This window comes from Strix uralensis, chromosome 6 (genome assembly GCF_047716275.1).
Source record: "Strix uralensis isolate ZFMK-TIS-50842 chromosome 6, bStrUra1, whole genome shotgun sequence".
Lineage (NCBI taxonomy): Eukaryota > Metazoa > Chordata > Aves > Strigiformes > Strigidae > Strix > Strix uralensis.
In genome coordinates, this window is record NC_133977.1 from 3,265,572 (window position 1) to 3,285,057 (window position 19,486).

The window sequence follows — 19,486 nt, forward strand, 5'->3', positions numbered from 1 at the left end:
TTCAGTACAACGGAGTCCCTGTTGACGTGGGGAAGGCAACTGAGCCATCCTTCTTATTTCAGAGCTGGGTCCTCTCCTGAGGCAACTCACAGCAGATTTTGTCATCCACCAGTCACATCTCTTCATTGAACAATGTCATAGCATTGAATCACAGAATGGTTTTGGGGTTGGCAGGGACCCTAAAGACCATCTAGTTCCAACCCCCCTGCCATGGGCAGGGACACCTTCCACTAGCCCAGGTTGCTCAAAGCCCCATTGCGTTCCTGGTGTTTGTGGTCTGAAGGGAAGCCAGTCCTAGCTCCTTATGTAGGTGTTCGCATGGCTCTAACATGCGTGCGTGAAATTTGGTGTGCAGGCTTTAAGTAACTGATGAGATGATCTGCATTCATGCCCCCCCCCTTTTTTTTTTTTTAAGAAAAAGCGGGATCTCTTTTGGGGACTGCCTGGCACAGAGGCAGCATCAACTGATACTGCATCATGATGTAAAAACACTGCTTTGAAGACTTGGGACAAAAATGGAATGAACTCATGAATTTGTCCTGGATGATAAATCTTCCTTCAAAAGAAGGCAGCCTTATGTTTAGTACAAAAGACTGTTTATTTCTTCTATGGAAAAAAAAGAAGTAGTGTAATCGGATAGAATTAACTTTCCAGGGGCCCTGGACAGAAGCTAAAGTACAGGCTGCCTCCTTCTTGTGCTCACATTGGATAATTTGAATAGTCTAAGACCTCTCTGGCTTCCTACAACATTGGGTCGTGAGCTGCCACCAATGTGCCTTGCACCTAAAGCCAATATTAAGGACCCCAGCAACAAGAAACTAAAATTGTGTAAGTGTTTGGTTAGTATAAACAGCTTGTCTCAGCTGGAACCTGGTCCAGGTATGGAGAAAAATACAACCTTTTTCATCTTGAGCAAGTAGTTGACTGTACTTATGGTAAATACATAAATAGCGTACAACTGACTTAATGTTGCTTTAAGAGTCTTTGTGGTTTGTGTGTGCTGACTTCGTCGTTCTGACTGTTCACGGTTAATGTCTCATCAGTCCTTTTTTGTTTTATCTAGTTATTTAATTACCTAGGAACAGTCCTGTGTGCAGTTTTGTCAGTGGGAGCAATGATGCTTCAAATTTCACACCTCATTGGGATGGATGGGATAGTTTTTATCGAGATAGCTGGGTTGGCAAGAGGAAGGAGAAAAGCGGGAAGTGCAGCAGGAGTTTGCATGTGTGTGCTCTCTTGTGCAGAGTGTCCTGTGCAATTCAGGTGATAAGCAAATCCCATCTTTTCTGATGGGCCAAGTTGAATTCTCTGTGCCTGAGCTGGTTAAGAGCGTGAAATGGTCAAACTGGCATGAATTGTATTATGGTGCAAGAGCTGCTCAGCGGTCACCGTTATCTTGTGTGGTAAGCTTAAGCTATCTTCTCCCCTTGTTCCTCTGGAATAAGGTAATTTGGATGGTGAGTTACTGCAGAGGAAGGACATAGTCATGAACAGTTACTGTACAGTAACTTGTATGTTTGATGAAGACCTTCCCATAGCTATTACAAGAGCAGCCATATGGCAGAACAACACTGCTTGGGATGATTGGGATTGTGTTTATGATGCTGTGTGCAGTTCTGAGCTCAGGTCTGCATGTGTTTTTGACTGTGATCCACAGCCGTCTCATGAGGGGAGATACGCTCCAGGAATCAGCGGCGCTCGTCAGGGACTTGTGCGTGGGACGAGTGTCTGGAGAACGTGCACAGGGCAGGAGTCCCGTCCCAGTGTCCTCCATGCCTGGAGCCAAGCTGGAGGAGATTCAAACCTACATCACCCACGGGGCTGTGCTGACCACCATGCTGACGGTACAGATGGAAAAAGAGGGGAGGGATGCTCCTGTTTCAAATGAATACAAGATCTGTGGTGTCAGGGAGAGGTGGGAAGCTAAAGGTGGAGTGTGACTGTAGCTGGGAAAGGGGGCGGTGAGACCAGCCCCATCCCAGCACTGTGTGGAAGCTGCCTGTTGTGAGGAGACCTCATCCATATGCTGTGGCTGGCTGCGTGCAGGGTGTCTGTCAGATATGGTCCCTCAGGGGAGGGAGGTGTTTATTGGCCTCATCTGACTGCAATTTAGGCAGGAGATAGGTGTCAGGCTGCTGCAGACACTTCTGGGCATGTGTCACAGTAGGACTGGAGCCTCCTGGGGCACAGAGACCAGGCATGTAGGGAGTCTAGGGCAGCAGCTGAAGGAGGGCTTTGGTGAGCCCAGCTTTTGCGGCTAGCCATTCAGTTCTACCTAAATCCTGAGTGTCTGGCTGGCCTGAGAGCCAGGAGAGCTGGCAATTTCCACTGCTGAGCCAGAAGCAATCCAGAAGGAGGTGGCCAGATGGTTCCCAACCAGTGAACGTCAAACTGTATGCAGCTGTAATGTCTTTCTCTTCTCACTTGCTATTGGTGTTTGCTAGCAGGCAAACAGTGACTGTTCACAACAGGCCCAGTAAAAAATTACCTTTTGTGATCATTTACTTAACATTTTCAAGGAGTTGCAGCTAAATGGAGGTGACCTTCATTCTCAGCTCCCATGCACGGGCTCAGCTCCAACAACTCCAGTCAAGCTATGCTGACTTTCGGCAGCTGGGACTTGGGCCCTGCTTTTAATGTCCCTCACTCAGTGCTCATGCAGTCAGTTTTCCTTTCCAAGATTATATTTGCTTTCTTTCCTAAAGGACTGCTCTAATATCATACTTTAAAACAATATGTCTTTTTTCCCCCGCAGAGAACAATATGATATGCCACTGTTGAATTAATATGTCCATGAAAAGCGAATACAATCTCCCCAGTAGATCCCCTTTCGAAAAGATTTATGATTTAATGAATTTTTTTATTTCTTACCGGCATGTAGTATTTAGTCGTTTTACACCTAGCAGGACTCTTTCCCATGGAAGCAAGCGAAGGCGGGGGGGGGATCCCATCATCCTAATTCAAACTCCTTTCTTCCCTCTCTGTCCCCGGTGTGCCACTTGTAACCCTTGCTGCTTGTGCAAAATGAGAGTCCAGCTTTCTGTAGCACGGCTCCTGTCAAGACCTACCCCCCAACACATTAATGTCACCTTGCTAATTTGAGACAGCTCTGTGCAGAGAGGAGACGTTTATGAATAATTTTTATGTAAAAATCAATGCCTCTGAAAAATCTTCACCACTAGCTGCTTAGCTGCTCCAAGCAGGATTTCTGGATCAGGGTCCTATTTTATCTTCCTCAGGTCACAGTCAGGCACGCTCTCAAATAAATGGCAATAATGCCTAAGATAGTAGATTATGAGGCTGCAAATAACGTCCAGAGGTAACACCTTTATTTAGTGGAAGGGTACGCTGGAAATGAACTGTGAAGGAGAGAGCCATCTTCGATAATTATCAGCTACATGGGTAATATTCCTAATTACACCACCAATTGATTTCTCCTAAAAGCTCTCATCGCCTTGAAAATGGTAAATTGATTGCTCTGGCAGCCCTTTCCTCGGCGGATCCTGCTGGGACGCGTGCCATACCAGTGCTTGGCTTTTGGGAAGCTTGCTGGGAACGATGGCTGCAATTCCCACTGGGACTGACAGAAAGTGTGCTGCTGGGTGGCTGGACCGGAGTGTTAACCTCTCTCCTGCTGTTTCTTTCGGGAGAAAAGAAGACAAAGAACGGTTAAAATCCTGGGTGGCCCAGCTGATCGAGACCCACGTGAAGTGCTGTGTGCTTTGTGTTGTCTCTCTGATTCAGCGCTGTTCACCATCACTTGTCAAGAGGTGAATGCTGACAGCAGCATCCCTGGGCTTGGACAGTCTGCCTGGAAAACACTCTCTACCAGCAGGTTTTGACAAGGCTTTCAGCTTGTGGTGCTTCAAACCACAGATGCTGGAGGCCTGTGACATCCCAAGGAGCTCAGCTTTCGTGCTCTAAAATCTTCCTCTTAAATTTAGGCCTTACTGTTGTGGTGGTGAAGTTGAAAATACAGCTTTGGAGCTACAGCATAGATGGAAACCAGCCCACAAGGGGCTTTCTGCAAAAAAAATAATCTCATGAACCTTTAAACTAACATGTGGGTGGTATGGAGGAGAAAGGGAAGTCCTGCACTGTGATTTCTCTTTTATTGCTTGGTTTAGTGGTTTAGGCTTGGCTAGCGGAAGCAGGAGCCTTGCCCTAGGATGGGTTGTGGTCACCCTGGCAGCCTCTGCCTGCACGTCTCTTCCTTTGCTTTCCAGTTTTAGGAGGTCAACTTCTTTCTGCCGCAGTTTCCCCAGCTGTAAAACAGGGTAACGCTGTGTGTTTGCAAGCACGAGCCCGGCATCCCAGGGTGTGCTGAGCATCCCACCCAGCATTGCCGCCAGGACCCTGGCGCTGGCTTTCCCACCCTTCCGAGCTAAGGCAGCTCCTTCAGTTTGGGGCACTTCTGGCTCGCTCCATCCTTCTGCAGAGGACACTGGTCTCCTTGGAGCTGCCTACAAGTATGAGTGCCTTTCTCACACTGCCGCAAGCATGAGTAGTGCCTTTCCTCAGTGCAGCAGCGGGGAGAGTACCTTCTCCCTGCTCTTCCCCTTGGTTTCCTCATCTTGCATCTCTTCCAGACTGGACAGGACGGAGCTGGGCAGGAGACCAGCCCTGTGGCTTTCCTGACGGCTGCTGGGGGCTGCTGATGCTGCTTTAGGCACGGCTTGGCATTAAATGACTTGATTGTTTTCTGTTGGTAGGGGAAGTGATGCTGGGCAGTACCGAAATTCGCTGCTCGTTTCCTTTTTGCCTGCGATTTCAGAGGTGACTCCTGATGTAGTCATCTATTTATTCCTTTTGTTAGTCCAGTGGCTTGTTCCTTCATCCATCATCCAACCGATGCGGCGAGGAACGTGACTGGGAGAGGACAGAGAACTAGCTGTCTTGGAAGAGGGAGGAAATGAGGGCTGCGTTTGCATCCAGCAGCCCGCTGGCGCTGGCTCCCAGGACTGCAGGAAGCTCTTTTTTACCTTTGTACACTTCACGGATCACAGCCTGATTTCCTCCAGGGCTCTCCCTGGCTTTATCGTCTCGATGTGGGTGTTTGCACTCCTGGCCGGCACGTTGTTCCCTGCCTGCACGTGACGCTGCTGCTTTTGGACACCCGCTCAGTGATGCTGCTCCTGCCTCACTCTTGCTGCACGCAAATCCTCTCTTGTGCAATGGAGGAATGTTTCCCTTTGTCCCTTTTTGATATGTGCTGTGCTATTGAAATGCTTCCCCACCCAACACATATATGCACTTTGCCCTATTGGCTTTCTCTCTCACCCCCAGAAAATCTTTCTACACTTAAAGCTGCCAGTTTCTTTTTTTTTTTTTTTAATTTCTCTGTTGACTTGAGTAGGCAGGGCTGGGTGTTAGCTTCCATCTGCCTCCCAGTTGGAAAGGGAAGCCTTAAGAGAAAATGAGGATGCTTTCAGCCCACATTCCCAATGCCAGAAGGGAGAGGCTGTGGACACTGTGAGAAACGCCTCATTTTTTTCTCACCCCCATGTTAGTAAAAACTTGTGCTTTTGGAGAACAAATTAATTTTGTTTTAATGCTGTAGTTCAGGCAGTTAAACAAAATATAAATACAAACCACTTGGATAAGCAGTCAAAATAATAATCTGGCTTTCAGTGCCGCATTTTGCCCGTCACCCCGTGCCTGCCCCTCCTGCCGTACCTATCTCTGTGGGTCAGAGCTCACCCTTAGGTGTGTTTATCTTCAGCACTGAGCACGGTGCAGCCTTGACTTTGTGCAGGGCCCCCCATGGGTCCTGCCTGTGATCTGCAGAAAGCAGAGGCTCGTTGGGAAGGACCCCAAGAAAAACCTAGCAAGGCGAATCCGCTGCCCCGTGAGGGTAACCAGGCCCTCCCCAGCACGTTGCCGCAGAGTCCTCTGTAGCAGGGTGAAGAGCTGCGGAGCTTTGCTTTCCCCCTTTCTTAAATATCTGGAGCCAACTTGTTTTCAATGAGCGATGGATCACCTTGCCTGAATAGCTGCATCTTCACGGAGTTTCTGGTCGCTGGACTGTCTGAGATCACATCTCTTGGGACACCTGCTTGGACTGGCAGCAGATACCAACTAATCATGGCAAGCAGGTAGCATCTCGACCTTCTGTTGATCTTATCTGGGGTGCCCAGCTTCTCCCCAGCTCTGCTTGCTCTGTTTTAGGGAGGTGGCTTCATATCATGCAGGGTTTTTTCCAGACTGCATTGTTTTGCTTACCACCCAAGCGTTTCATCCTTGAATGCCGAGCAAAATCTGGCTTTCATAACAGAAAGGGAATGGGCTGCGTCTCTCCTGCGTGAGGAATGTGCTCACTATAAAAAGGTAGCTGGAGGGAGAAACCTGGACAGGGCAGCGAGGGCTCTGCTCTCAGCAAATCCAGGAGAGGGGAGGTTGTCGGCAGCTCCTGGACAGCCAGCAGCTTTGTGGTTGCAGATGCTGGCCGGTATTTTTGGAGAGCTGTGGAAGAGATTGTACTACTTGATGTTATTTTCTGGCACACCAAGTAAGGAAAAACCACTTTGCTTGCTTTTTTGGCTAAGTGACTCTGTAGTTCTGCTAGAGTGCCTTTATTTTTATTTTTTTTTTCCCTAGGATTTTCAGAGCCTGATTTAGCCAAGTGCTTCAGTACATGCTTATTTTTAAACCTAATCCTGTCGTTGTCTGAACTCATCGTGCTTCAATTCCACAGAAGTCTTGCGTTAGCACTCAGAATTTAAGCAGATGCCGAAACGCTTTCCTCACCAACCGGTGTGAACTTTGGAGGACCTCATCCAAGGAGAGTGGGGGTCAGGGAGGGAGACAAGATACCATACATCTCACCCTCTCCATCCGTGGGATGGCGAGAAACTCATCCCTGTGTTTCTCCTCCTTCCCTGGCACCTAAACCCCCAGCACTGTTTTAAGCGTGGTGGTTGCTGCGATGGTCCAGGTGTCCTCCTGCGGTTTGGCTGGAGGGCTGGGGGAAGCCCAGATCTCGGTGGGGACAGAGGCACCACCAAACGCCCAACAGGTCGGGCCTTCCTCCAGCACGTTTCTTTGCCACGTGCTCCCCAGGACACCCCGGTGTGGCGTCAGCTGGGAGATGCTGGAGGTCTCTGGGGAAGTGCTGCTGTGAGTTTTCAGTGCACGCTTGCAACTACAGGTGTAATACCTACAGCTTAATCTGTGCTGGCAGAAAAGCTGAAGGTAATTGTGCCTTCACTTGCGGGCGTGTAAATTTGATGCATTTGACTACTCCTTGATGAGCAACCTCTCTTCTTAAGAACTAAGAGTCCTCTGCTGGCAAATGGGATTCCTTTTAACCCGCACCCTTGCTCTTTTTAGATGGGTCCTTTCTGCCACAGAATAAAATGGCTGGTTTTGCCACGTCCCTGTCTTGCTTTAAGCTTGAGAATTTGTGCGAAGCACTTACGGGAAGGCACGTTCTCTTTTTAAGCAGGTTTTAACGCAAGCTTTTAATTGCCTGTGGAAACAGGATTAAGCATCTTTGGGGAAACAGTTTGAAGCCCTTGGGCTGCAAGTGCTAAAACACGCTATATCTTCCCAAAAGTGCTGGTTAAAATGTTTTAGCTAACCTGTTTCTCCTGGCTGGACAGCGGCTCAGTGATGACGAGGTGATTTAAGTTCTCGGAGTGTCAGTGTGTGCTCCAGCGGCAGGGTTTGGGCAGGGGGGAGCCAAGCCCCCGCTCTGGGTTATCTGGTGGTTTTGGAGCAGCCTGGTGGTCCGTGTGTCAGATCCCTCAGAGCTGTCAGCACCGTCGTCAGGCTTCAGCAAGCTGCATTGTGCGGCTGTTGTGTTGGCAGGTAGATTATCATCTAATCCGAGCATCTTCCCCCGGACAGACAGACAGGCTGGCCCTGCTGGAGCTGAATACAGACCTGCCCCTTCCTCTCCACGGGCTCTTTTCATCTCCTGCCTCTCCTGTGCTGAGGAGGGGTGCAGAGAAGTGGATTCTCAGTTTTAGTGAGTTTCTAGCTTCCTGTTGCTTTTCCTTGGCATTAATTTTTCTTGCCCTGGGTGAGGGAGTAGACATGAGAATCCGCTCCCTCCCCTTGCCTTGTCGTTTTACTACTTTGTAGTAGTGGGGAAAAAAAGAAATCAAAACAGAAAACAACTAGAAACCTGCGTTTCTTTCCCTTTGTTTTTTTCCTTTCCCCCTCTTTTTCTTTCTTCCCCCTTTTTTCTTTCTTCTCCCTTTTCCCCCTTTTTTCTTTTTCCCCCCTTTTTTCTCTCCCCCCCTTTTTTCTTTCTTCCCCCTTTTTTCTTTCTTCCCCCTTTTTTTCTTTCTTCCCTCTTCTTCCCCTTTTTTCTTTTTCCTCCTGCTTTGTTCTTTTTTCCCCCCTTTTCTCTCCCCCCTTTTTTCTCTCCCCCTTTTTTCTCTCCCCCCTTTTTTCTCTCTCCCTATTTTCCCCCCCCTTTTCTTTCCCCTTTTTTCTTTTGCCCCTTTTTTTCTTTTCCCCCTTTTTTCTTTCCCCCCTTTTTTCCTTTTTCCCCCTTTTTCTTTTTTTCTTTTTCCACCCCCCCTTCCCCCCCCCCTTCCTTTTAATAAATTTTGTTCTCATTTTTTTCCTTTTTTTCCCCCTTCTCTTTTTTCTCCCCCTCTCTTTTTCCCCTTTTTCTTCCCGCCCTGGTGTCAGTCCCCTTTCCCTCGCTCCTACCACCGGGCGCCTGACGCTCTGCACCCCCCAGCCCTCCATCCGCTCCCCCCCTCCCGCGTGTGTAACCCCTTTCCCTTTGGGGCGCAGCGAGTCACCCCTTCCCCACTCCCTGCCCCCGGGCCGCCACCCCCCGCTGCCCGCGAAGCCCCCGGCGGCGGGGCCGGGGCCGGGGCCGCCCCCGAGAGGCGGTGCGGTCCCGGAGAGGCGGTCCCGCCGCCGAGAGGCGGTGCGGTGTGTCCCCCCCCCCGAGAGGCGGTGCGGTGTCCCCCCCCCCGAGAGGCGGTCCCCCACCGCCGATATAAGGGGGCGGCGGCGGCGGGCAGCGCTCAGTCGCTCCGGCAGCGCTCGGCGCCCAGGCCGCGGGAGGTAAGGGTGGGGGAAGCGCAGCCTCCGCCCGGCCGGGCTCGGAGGGGCTGGGGGGGGTGTGGGGGGGTGTGTGTCCGCGCCGCGGGTGTCCGTGTCCCCCCACCCCCGGGCCGTGCAGGGGGGCGGCCGCCGCAGCCGAGCTCCCCGTTGCCCCGCGGGCTCCCCCCCCCTCCCCCCTTCTCCAAATCACGTTTTTTTGGGGGGCGGGGGGGAAATGAGGAGCCTCCTCACACCCCACCCGGTTTTTCCCGGCGGCGGGCTGGCTCCCCTCGCCGTGGCGGAGGTTGGTGGCGTGCGGGGAGGGTCTGGGGTTTCGGAGTCACCTGCCCGGGGCCAGCGTCCCGGCACGGAGCGCTGCTCGCTCCTGGGTGCTCCTCGCCCCTGCGTGCCTCGGTGTGATCCGCAGCTGCGCGGGCCGCTTCTGTCCTCGGTTGCTTTTTGTTTTCAACTCAGAACTGCAGAAGAGAGTTTAAATGTGCTAGGCGCAGTCTTGCAAAGCCCCATGAGGGCACGGGTGGCCTACAGTGGCCAAACGGGGGCGATGCTCGCCCCCCTCCCCATGCTGGAGGACCAGGCTGGCCCTTTGACATGGGAAGGGTGAAGGTGTGTAGGTGACAACCTGACCACCCGTCCTGGCTTTTCCCGGTACAGCTCATTTCCTTCCCCACTCAGAAGGGCAAAGCCCAGTTTACCAGCAGGACCAGGCTGCAGGATGCTCTGAGTAGAAGAGGGGATGCTGAGAAGATCCCAAAAGTGTTGAGGGCTTGAACGCTGCCATGAGGTGCTTGACTGCCCTCCTAGGCACGAATGCTTGTGCCTGTTTACTTTTTGCCAGCCTGCAGCAGGTCCTGGGTGGGAGGTGGGATGGAGAGGGTGCAGTCCTGCAGGCTGCATCAGCTCCTGGGACATCTCTGGGTGTCTGGAGCAGGATTTTGGGTGCATCTCCTTTCCTTCATGCCAGAACTGCTGTGAACTAGCAGGGACTGGCCACAGCACATGTGCCTGCTGGGTGAAGGGGTGATGGCCTGCAAGAGCTTTGCAGTGCAGCGGATACAAAAAGCAGTTCCAGCTGCCTTCACAAGTTTTTAGGATATTGTGCTGTCTGCAGAGAGCGCTAAAGGTGTTTTTTTGGGAGCACAGAGCGGCTTTATTGAGTTTGTCTGGTGGGTTCCCCCCCACACCTCCCAGCTAATCTGGGTGGGAATCGGATCTTGAGTTACAGCAGCTAATCCCAGACTATAGAGACCGTGCCCTCGTAAAACTGTAATCTCTGAATACAGCCATCCTCCCCAGCATGGCTTTGAGCCTGGGAGGCCGTATCGGTTTCAGATTTTTATTACTGTGCTGGGGATGCGAAAGAGCACAGGCATGCGGGCGGCCCCGGACAGACAGATGCACGTGCACGCAGCAGACCTGCTCTTGGAGTGGAGGCAGGCTGAGATTCGGGCTGAGCATCAGTTGTGTTCAGTAAGATCCCCAGGGTGGTTGTGAGCGAGCAGCTGAGGTGGTGATGCCCTCTCCTAGCTGCTGTCCTAGGCTAGTGGCCATGGTGTCCCCAGCACTGGTGTGAGCCCCAGCTTCAAGGGCTTTCTGCTGCCCTGTCGCCGCCTCCCTGCTTGCCCTCACTGCCTCTCTGTTGACACTGGTGAGCTGACACCCTGCAGCCAGGTCTGAGTTTCTTCTCTGTTAGCTGGAGGCTTAGAGGGGGTTTCACAGCCCCATCCTGGAGGTTGCCTTGAGTTGGGTTCTTGAGATGTGGAATGAGCCCACTCCCCTTGTTGGAACACGTGCCTTCCCAGGAGATGCCCAGGCCCACCTGCACTACTTCTGTAGGGTGTTACAGGGGTAGCCTGATGTTCCTCCTGCTCTGCTCACCTCGCTGTCCATGAATACCAGCAGGAGACAGTGGCCATGAGGCTTGAGAGTCTTGTGGCTTTTGGGGAGTTCTCTTTAGTTGCTGTGGGGTTTTGAGACACAGGGACTTGAGGATGGTGCTGCTTCTCCCCATGCTTGAGAGGCCTTGAAAAATGTTTGGGCTGGGGACGCAGTGGTAGTGGTGGGACCCTGGATGAAGTCTAGCAGGAGACCCCCTCCTTCTCTCCCACTTGCAGCCCTGGGCTGAAACGAGCATCCTGGGGAGCTGCGCCTGGGCAGCACGCACCCCTGCTGCATGCACCAACTGGGTGGTACAGGCAGCTCGAGGGTGGCCTGCGTCTCTGTGGGGGGCAGGATCAGTCCTTCCGCCTTCTAGACGTGAGTTAAACTACCCTCTGCTTTCCTGAGCTGGAGACGGGAGCTTGTCTGTCCCAGGACAGAAAGCTGCTGCTGTCTCAACTCCCTCTTTAGCCAGTGTTTAGCAAAATCCGTGCTTAATTTGGTTTGAATCTCAACTCCATCTTTCAACGGGCCGCAGGATGAAAGCCTGGAAGGCTGCATAGGTTTGAAGCAATAGGCTAGATCCCCTTGTGGGGCCAAATTGGGCCCTGTTTGTGGAGAGATTTGATCTCCCCTGGATGCGTGCAGGGCCCTCCTCATTGTTAGTGCCACCAGCTTCCCCTCTGCTGGGACAATAGTGCCTTGAGACCTCCCTGGTAATCTCCCCCCTTATCTCCCTTCTCTTCCGTAGCCTGTATCCCTGGCAGGTGGGGAGGGTGGGAGGTTTGGGAAGAGCCAATTATGCAGATAGAGGAGTGAGAGGTGCTGTGTCAACTGACATCCCCTTTTGGGGAGCGGGGGCAGGAAGAGGATGCTCAGCACGGGAGTGTGTCTGAGCTCTTCCCTGCTAGCTGTCCCCTCCATGCTCCCATGAGCCCCACCAAGAGCTCCTATGGTGGGGTCGAGGACGTTCAGAGATACAGGTGGCCACGGGAGTTTTTTCCCCTTGTTGCTCTCTCCAGCCGCTCGCTCATGCTGGCGTTGCCCCCAGGCTGGGGTGATATCAGGGGGTACCTCTCACTGCTGGGGCTGGGGGCATGCGGAAGAACAAGGTGGCCACCATTCAGGATGCCAGAAGTGTCCGCCGCAGGGACTATGGGTGGGCTGGCTGACCCGATGCTCCGGATCAAGTGAAGCCATGGGGGAACAAGATGGGGTCCATCCCTTGAAAACCCACTTCTCCGTCTTTATTTTGGCATGCCTCAAGCCAGAGCCTGTGGATACGGGGCTCCAAAACATGTTTGGCTGAAGCGTGGCGGTCACAGGCCAAGGCAGCTGGCTGCTGCTGTGGGTGGTACTGTTGGCCCTGTGGGGTGGGAGGGTCCCAGCGAGGGAGGCAGCATTTTTATGCATCCCCAAAAGCACGGTGGTAATTAGCAGCCTGGCTTTGGATTTTGAGTAAGCCGCGTGGGTCTGCAGGGGCCCTTCCTTCTGCTGGTGAGGAAGTTAACGAGGAGCCCCTTGCTTTGTCGGCTACCTGCTGATGGAAGAAGGGGCTGAAGAGGCAAGAAAAGCAGATGTAGAAAAGCAAAAGGGTGGGGAGGAAGCAGTTGTTGTGGAGCCAGCTGTGATGGGGGAGTGTTTTGTAAATCAAAGCTCTCTCCTAAAAAGAAAACTTGAGCCCAGCAGATCTACCTCAGCAGTCAAGCTCTGACTTTTCTTTTTTCTTTTCTCAAAGCTCCGTGATAATCATTGAACATGGGATGCTTTTTAAAATAGAATTCAAGGGAAGGGGGGAGGACAGAGCAAGATTTAAATTTAAAATTGAACGAGGGTACAAAGCCCGTTCCTTCCCCATTTCTGCTTAATGCAGCTGGAGCTGGGCTTGACAAGATGCTGACCAGAGCTTGTGGTAAATGTTTTACGGTACCGTGTATCAGCCAGATCAATTCTACTATGCTTGAGGGAGTGCAGATAAAATGGCTTAAAGATTCCCCTGCTGAAAGTGATAGTATCATCATTTATGCTGGAGAAGACAGATCTAGTCGCCTGACATTTATTTGGCCATGGTGTACTTTGCGGATTTCACACCCGGGGACGATAGCCAACCTGATGATGTCAGATTTGAGCTGCAAGAAAAGAAGAAAAAAAAACCCACCACACACAGAAAGCTAGTGCTGTTCTTCTTTTGTCAGCCAGATGAGTTTTGCTGTGTATCTGCTTTGGTTGTTTTACTCCATGGGTCTCTTTAATGGAAAGCACGCCTTACAAGAGTAGGACATTACTAAACCAGCGTATCCTGCGTGTGCTTTTTGGTACAAAGATGGCAGCAGAAATATCTCTGTTAACTTAGGTCATTTCTTTTTATCCTATTTTGCCCGTAGGTCACTCGAACTCCAAAGTAAGCGAACATGAGCGCACTTGACTTGACTTCCATCCTCGATTTTCTGGAAACAGCCAACTTGACAGAGATCAACTGGACGTGCAACAACGGTGACTGCATCACGGTTGATGCAACAACATGCCCTGGCACGCTCAACAAAAGTGCCCTGCTATACACCCTGTCCTTCTTCTACATTTTCATCTTTGTCATAGGGCTGGTGGCCAACTCGGTTGTGGTGTGGGTCAACCTCCAAGCCAAAATGACTGGCTATGAAACCCACCTCTACATTTTTAATTTGGCTATCGCCGATCTGTGCGTCGTCATCACCCTTCCGGTGTGGGTCGTCTCCCTCGTCCAGCATAACCAGTGGCACATGGGAGAAGTCACGTGCAAGATAACTCACCTTATATTTTCCATCAACTTGTACAGCAGCATCTTTTTCCTGGCTTGCATGAGTGTGGACCGCTACCTCTCAGTTGCCTATTTCACCAATTCCAGCAATCGCAAGAAGAAGATAATCCGTCGCTGCATCTGCATTTTAGTGTGGCTTCTTGCCTTCTCTGCCTCTCTCCCAGACACCTATTATCTCAAGACCGTCTCTTCCAACAACGAAACCTACTGCCGCCCCGTCTATCCAGAGGAGAGCTTCAAAGAGTGGTTGATTGGCATGGAGCTCATCTCCATCGTGCTGGGCTTTCTCATCCCTTTTCCCATCATCGCTCTCTTCTATTTTCTCCTTGCGAAGACCATCTCTGCCTCCAGTGACCAAGAGAGGAAAAGCAATGGGAAGATCATTTTCTCCTACGTTGTCGTGTTTCTCGTCTGCTGGCTACCCTACCATGTGGCTGTCCTGCTTGACATCTTCTATAGCCTTCATTTCATACCTTTCAGTTGTCAGATGGAGAACTTCTTGTATGCCACTCTTCACATCACTCAGTGTTTCTCTCTAGTCCATTGCTGCGTCAACCCCATCCTGTACAGCTTCATTAACCGCAACTACAGATATGAGCTCATGAAAGCCTTTATTTTCAAGTACTCTGCCAAAACTGGTCTCACTAAACTTATCGATGCTTCCAGAGTGTCAGAAGCAGAATACTCTGCTCTGGAGCAAAATGCCAAATGACTGCAACCCTGTAATGAAACCTCCTTGACTCTCTGACCCTTGTTTTTTGTGTGTTGGTTTTGTTTTTTGTTGTTTTGGTTTCCCCCCCCCACCCCTCCCCTTTCCCTGTGCTTGTTATGAACGGGGCATGAATTCCAGCCTACGAAAGAGAAATAGCAAACTAATTTAAGAGTAGAATCAGGTGCAAAACGGAAGTGGTACCAAAATTAAGCCTTTTGTTGCTGTGTTTTGTTTGATCTCCTCCTAGTCCGGTCTGGACTTCTTAACAATGCTATGCAAATGGAAATGACTTTCTAGCAGACAAAGCCATTGTGTACCATAGATAACATGCATTTCCAGGATAAGCTTTTTCTTCCATGTGTAGATTCCCTCTTGTCTCCTTGTATATGTTATATATATAGTGTGTTGTATTTAAAAGCTCGAGACTTTATTTTCTGGCTCTTGGTGTACCTTATACAATTGTATTTGAAAGTTAAATATATTTTTATCATGTATTTGAAATATATTGCTGATGAGTGTATCCAGGGTGCTGTAGTCTGAGTGTTAGATTGCCATTTGGTTTCAACTATCGTAGGTAAGAGGATGCTGATAAATAGCAGAATGGAAATGATCTCTTAGGTGCATCCTCTGTGGCTGGCACACTTCACTGACCATAGCTTTATGTGGTGGTCATACCCACGTGTCTGGAGCATGAAATGTATGTAGTGTAATATAGTTACCATCATGTTAAAATTAACAGTATTGTAAGAGTTGTTAACTCCTACGCCCATACTTCACAAAGCTGTATCCTTATGCACAAGAATGAATGATCTGAGAGTTGTCTCTATTTGTAAGTTATTTTTGTAAAATAAAGATCTGGGAAAAAAAGAAATCTATGCCTACCAGTGGTTTGACTTGCCATCCTCGTCCTCCTTAGGGAAAAAAAAAAGCTAAAAAGGAGAAATCCCAAAGCCACCTTCCCTCCTTTGTTTGGTGCAGGAGCAAACAGGTCAGTCTGTATTTTCTTGATGTTTGTTGACTGTGGGCAGAAACCATTGAATGGAGGAATGTGAGACAGCACCGGTGGTGTGTGGTGAGAGGGGAAGGGGTGGGAGGAGCGGGTCTGTGGAAGGCTGTGCTGTTCGGGAAGGTAAAGCTGATGGATTTATAAGGTGAAAGCTGCCGGGAGTGATGAAAGGCTGTGTTTGTAGCTTAGAAATAAACACGTGGAAGAAAAATATGGAAGTACCCAGATGGAGCGGATATTTGGACTAATCCAGGTTCAGTCCTCTGGGGCTTTTGCTTGTGATGGAATGTGGGAGTTAGCAATCCTGACAGCATTAAACCCCTTTTTATCTCTTCTTCTCTTTGTCCATTTGCATTGACTTTGCAATGCCGTGTTGTCAAAGTGTGGGGCAAGATTCCACCGCTGCAGGATGTATGAAGTAGAGATCTTTAAGCCAGTGAAGCACTTGAATCGTGGTCCTCTTCATCTCAGGACAAGGTAACTAATGTTAAATCAGTGATATCTTGCAGCCATCCCTGACTTGCTCTTGCTGGTTTCCATGTCCTGCAACACCAGCACAGTGCTAACTGCTTTGCTGTGAAGGCTACACTTAAACTCCTATTAAAACAAAGCATGCCCTCACCCTCAGAGATCCCAACAGCCAAACAATTTTGTAATGACTGTATTTTGTTTGTTTCTACATGTTACATTACTGCCTCCTCAAAGGTGATCCTATAAAAATAGATGTTTGCCAGCACTGCAAAGTGTTCCATGCCCTCCTTGTCCTTGGTGTTTCTAAAAAAAGCACTGGTCCATCCCCAAATGGAGGAGCCAGTTGCAGAGAAGAGCTGCCAGCATAACTGTCACGACGTTGCTACACAAGTACAGCCTTTTGTGCTGATGCTTCTTAGGAGAGATGGGTATTTTGAGCTTCCCATAAGCCTTTCTTAAGGTATGGCTGAACTGCAAGGGAAGTGCTCCCTCATGCTGATAGTTAAAATTGGAGGTTGTGTGTTCATACCGAGAAATTAATGTTCCTGATCTAGCTGGGCATTGCTTCCCATGCCCCAGCATCCGTACGTGCAGCCGTGTGTCCTCACCAAAGGTGCATGACATCCCCCTGCCATGTGCCTGCAGGGTGTTGCTCAGTGCATAGCAGTGTAACTATTTCAGTTCAGGTTCTGTCTGGGGCAGTATGTTGTTTTCATGTGATACTGTAGCTGAATTGGAGGTTTGAGTTGGTAGAAGCTCACAAATTATTTTTTTTTTTCTCTCTCTCTCTGCATTTTGGTACTTGCAGTGCAGCATCAGCCCTGGAGATATCCTGGACAGTGTTGAGTGTCGGACAGGTCCTGCAGACCCGCTGCATAGACCAGACCGATAAAGTCTCCAGGCCTCTTCCTTGGGGAGGTGAATCATGGTGGGACGATGCCTCTTCCTAAAACGGGATTAGTTTGAGAGAGCAGGTAAAGTTCGGGACTGTGACCCTCACTGTCAACAGCTGTATCATCACTCGCACGGGTCCTTTCCAGCTCCTCGGATGGGAAGACCTGGGGCTGAGCACCCACCCACCTTGTCTCCTTGGCCCCCGAAAGGACAGGTGGAGCTGGGAGGCAGCAGCCCCCTCACCAGCAGCACTGGGGCTTGGGAAGGGTGTACGATGTCCCCTCTGGGGATTGGCACTCCTTGTGTGGAGGTGGGCAGCCCTGAGGTGGCCATGACTCTGCGAGAAGGGCGGTAGTGGGCAGGTGATGGGAAATCGGTGGAGGGTAGGACAGTGCAGGGGGACGGAAGGGTAGAGTTTGTCTGTTGATGCATATTTCTCATTAGGACTTGTTTTTGTGCAGAAAATTCTCAAAAATCAAACTTTGTCAGAAGTATAAGGAAAGAAAACATGTATGTGTTCTAGGAAGCTTTCCTCATGGCTGTGTGAGACACAATACCCCAGCTGGTATTTGCACTGAGACCACAAAGTGGGTTTGGACCCCTTGGAGTCTGATATGAGGGAATTTATGAGCAGCTAATGGGTGAGTGAAGATAACACGTCCTCAGGTAGATGTAACTGTGACTTACAGTGATTGATGTGATGGCTGCTGTCACCTTGTCTGGCCAAATGTCCTGACCGTGGAGCTGGGGGTGTTGCAGAGGGTCTCTGCGTCTTCTTGCTGCAGGGCTGTAGGTTTGGGGCAGGACTGGTGGGCTGGCTGCCTGTGCCCGGGGATCTCCCTCTGACAGCTACAGGTGTACATGGGGGTTCAGGTCTTGCCTTTGTGAGGAGCTCAACTTCACTATGTTAAGGCTTCGGTGGAAAAATGAGTAAAAATCAAACATAATCCATGCTGGAGCAAGTCCTCCTGCATAACTCTTGGGGTTTATGGCTGAAAGGATCCCAGTGCTGTCAGACTCCACGTGCCTTGGAGGCATGCACTGAGCAAATAAAAATACATCTGCTCTGGGAGAAAGGAATTTTTTAAAAAAAAAAAATTTCTTTGTATAGAAAGTGCAGTCCTGCTTTATTGTTACTTAAACACAGATTTCCTTTTATGAGCCATAAATGACATTCAGGTGTAGCACAGTCACTTTAAATCAGCTCTTCTGGCAACCACCTAGATAATGTATTGTAAGAAACGCCTAACTGGCCTGTTTCTCCTTTGGCTAATTCATCGTTTCAATGCTGCTGACTTTAGATACTAGCCTTTCATGAGTTCACTGAGCATAAAAGCCATTTAAAGTTCCTAAGAAGCAAGAAATAACTCAGCTGTGAGCAATATTTAAGCACGTGGTGGCGGCAGTGCTGCCAAAGCCAGCTCTTAATCTGTTTCAGAGAGCTTCTTGGTGAGGAGAGTTGGGCTGGTACTTTGAGAAATGGGGCTCAGCCCCTGTGATGGGGTGTGGGGCTGAGCAGGGCATGATGCGATGGGGAACTGATGTGTACAGAGCCCATGGTTTGCTTGTAGCCTCCCCGCTCCATTACGGTGTGTGCCTGAAGAGTATTTAAGCCAGAGTCTGCTCTGATTTACACCCCAGATTTACAGTAGGATAATGCTGCTGATTTAAAGGGAGCTATCCAGGATTTATAGGGCTTTTTATAAGTAGAATCAGGACTTTTAGCTGTAATCCTGTGCAAATGTATGGGTGTGAGTGCAGATGTGCACATCTGCATCACTAATGCTGTGTAATACCCATGTACAGCCATAATGCAAAGACGTAATAATAGCAACACAGCAGATAATAATGATGTGAGTTTGCTTTTGCAAAAGTCCTTGCATTACAGGGTTATAATACGTTTCAGACCAGGCTCACAAAGATCCTGTGATGGATAATCCAGCTGTAACCCTAAAGCATGTGTCTGACTCTTCTAACACCCACTGTCATCAGAAAAATCAGTCTCCTTCCATTTTGGTAATTGCTGTTTGAAAAAAAATACACTTTTTTCATGTAAGTCTTGATCTATTGTTTTTCTGGGATTACGTGGAATACATGCAAGGCCTCAACTAAAGGTCTCTATCCTGGAAATGTTATAACTTCATAGTACCAAAGAGATACCAACGCCCCAGTGATACTGTGAATCCAGGGAGACTGTTCAATCCTATGGCTAAAATATCATCATCATCTTCAATCCTATGGCTAAAATATCATCATCTTCATCACTGGAGTGAGAGCATCAGAATAAGGCCTTTCTGGTTATTTGTTATATTCTGGTTGTTATATAGGGCCATGAAGATGATTGAGGGGCTGGAGCGAGGACAGGCTGAGAGATTTGGGGGTGTTCAGCCTGGAGAAGAGAAGGCTCCAGGGAGACCTTATAGCGGCCTTCTAGTACTGGAAGGGGCTACAGGAAAGGTGGGGAGGGACTCTTGATCAGGGGGTGTAGGGATAGGATAAGGGGTAACAGGTTTTAAACTGACAGAGGGCAGATTTGGATTAGATATAAGGAAGAAATTCTTCCCTGTGAGGATGGTGAGGCCCTGGCACAGGTTGCCCAGAGAAGCTGTGGCTGTCCCCTCCCTGGCAGGGTTCAAGGCCAGGTTGGACGGGGCTTTGAGCAACCTGGTCTAGTGGAAGGTGTCCCTGCCCGTGGCAGCGGGGT

General features: G+C 49.9%; 1 protein-coding gene and 2 long non-coding RNA genes across 4 annotated transcripts; 2 read left to right on the top strand and 1 right to left on the bottom strand.

Moving 5' to 3' along the window:
• Nucleotides 1-1,822: 1,822 nt before the first annotated feature.
• Nucleotides 1,823-15,282, top strand: ACKR3 (atypical chemokine receptor 3). 2 transcript variants are annotated; one of them, XM_074872520.1, is made up of 2 exons: nt 1,823-1,844; nt 13,290-15,282. In XM_074872520.1, the coding sequence occupies exon 2, from the start codon at nt 13,317-13,319 to the stop codon at nt 14,409-14,411; it is 1,095 nt and encodes a 364-aa protein (XP_074728621.1). In that variant the 5' UTR covers nt 1,823-1,844; nt 13,290-13,316; the 3' UTR covers nt 14,412-15,282. The 2 variants fall into 2 exon arrangements, with proteins under 2 accessions (XP_074728621.1, XP_074728620.1); XM_074872519.1 differs by lacking the exon at nt 1,823-1,844 and adding an exon at nt 8,939-9,030.
• LOC141945071 (uncharacterized) lies at nt 5,315-8,161 on the bottom strand. The gene is made up of 2 exons (XR_012629407.1): nt 7,581-8,161; nt 5,315-6,479 (listed from the first exon to the last, which is right to left on the bottom strand). It is a non-coding gene; the product is annotated as an uncharacterized LOC141945071 (long non-coding RNA).
• Nucleotides 15,283-15,769: 487 nt separating the features above from the next.
• LOC141944930 (uncharacterized) lies at nt 15,770-17,496 on the top strand. The gene is made up of 3 exons (XR_012629368.1): nt 15,770-15,894; nt 16,697-16,862; nt 17,306-17,496. It is a non-coding gene; the product is annotated as an uncharacterized LOC141944930 (long non-coding RNA).
• Nucleotides 17,497-19,486: the final 1,990 nt, after the last annotated feature.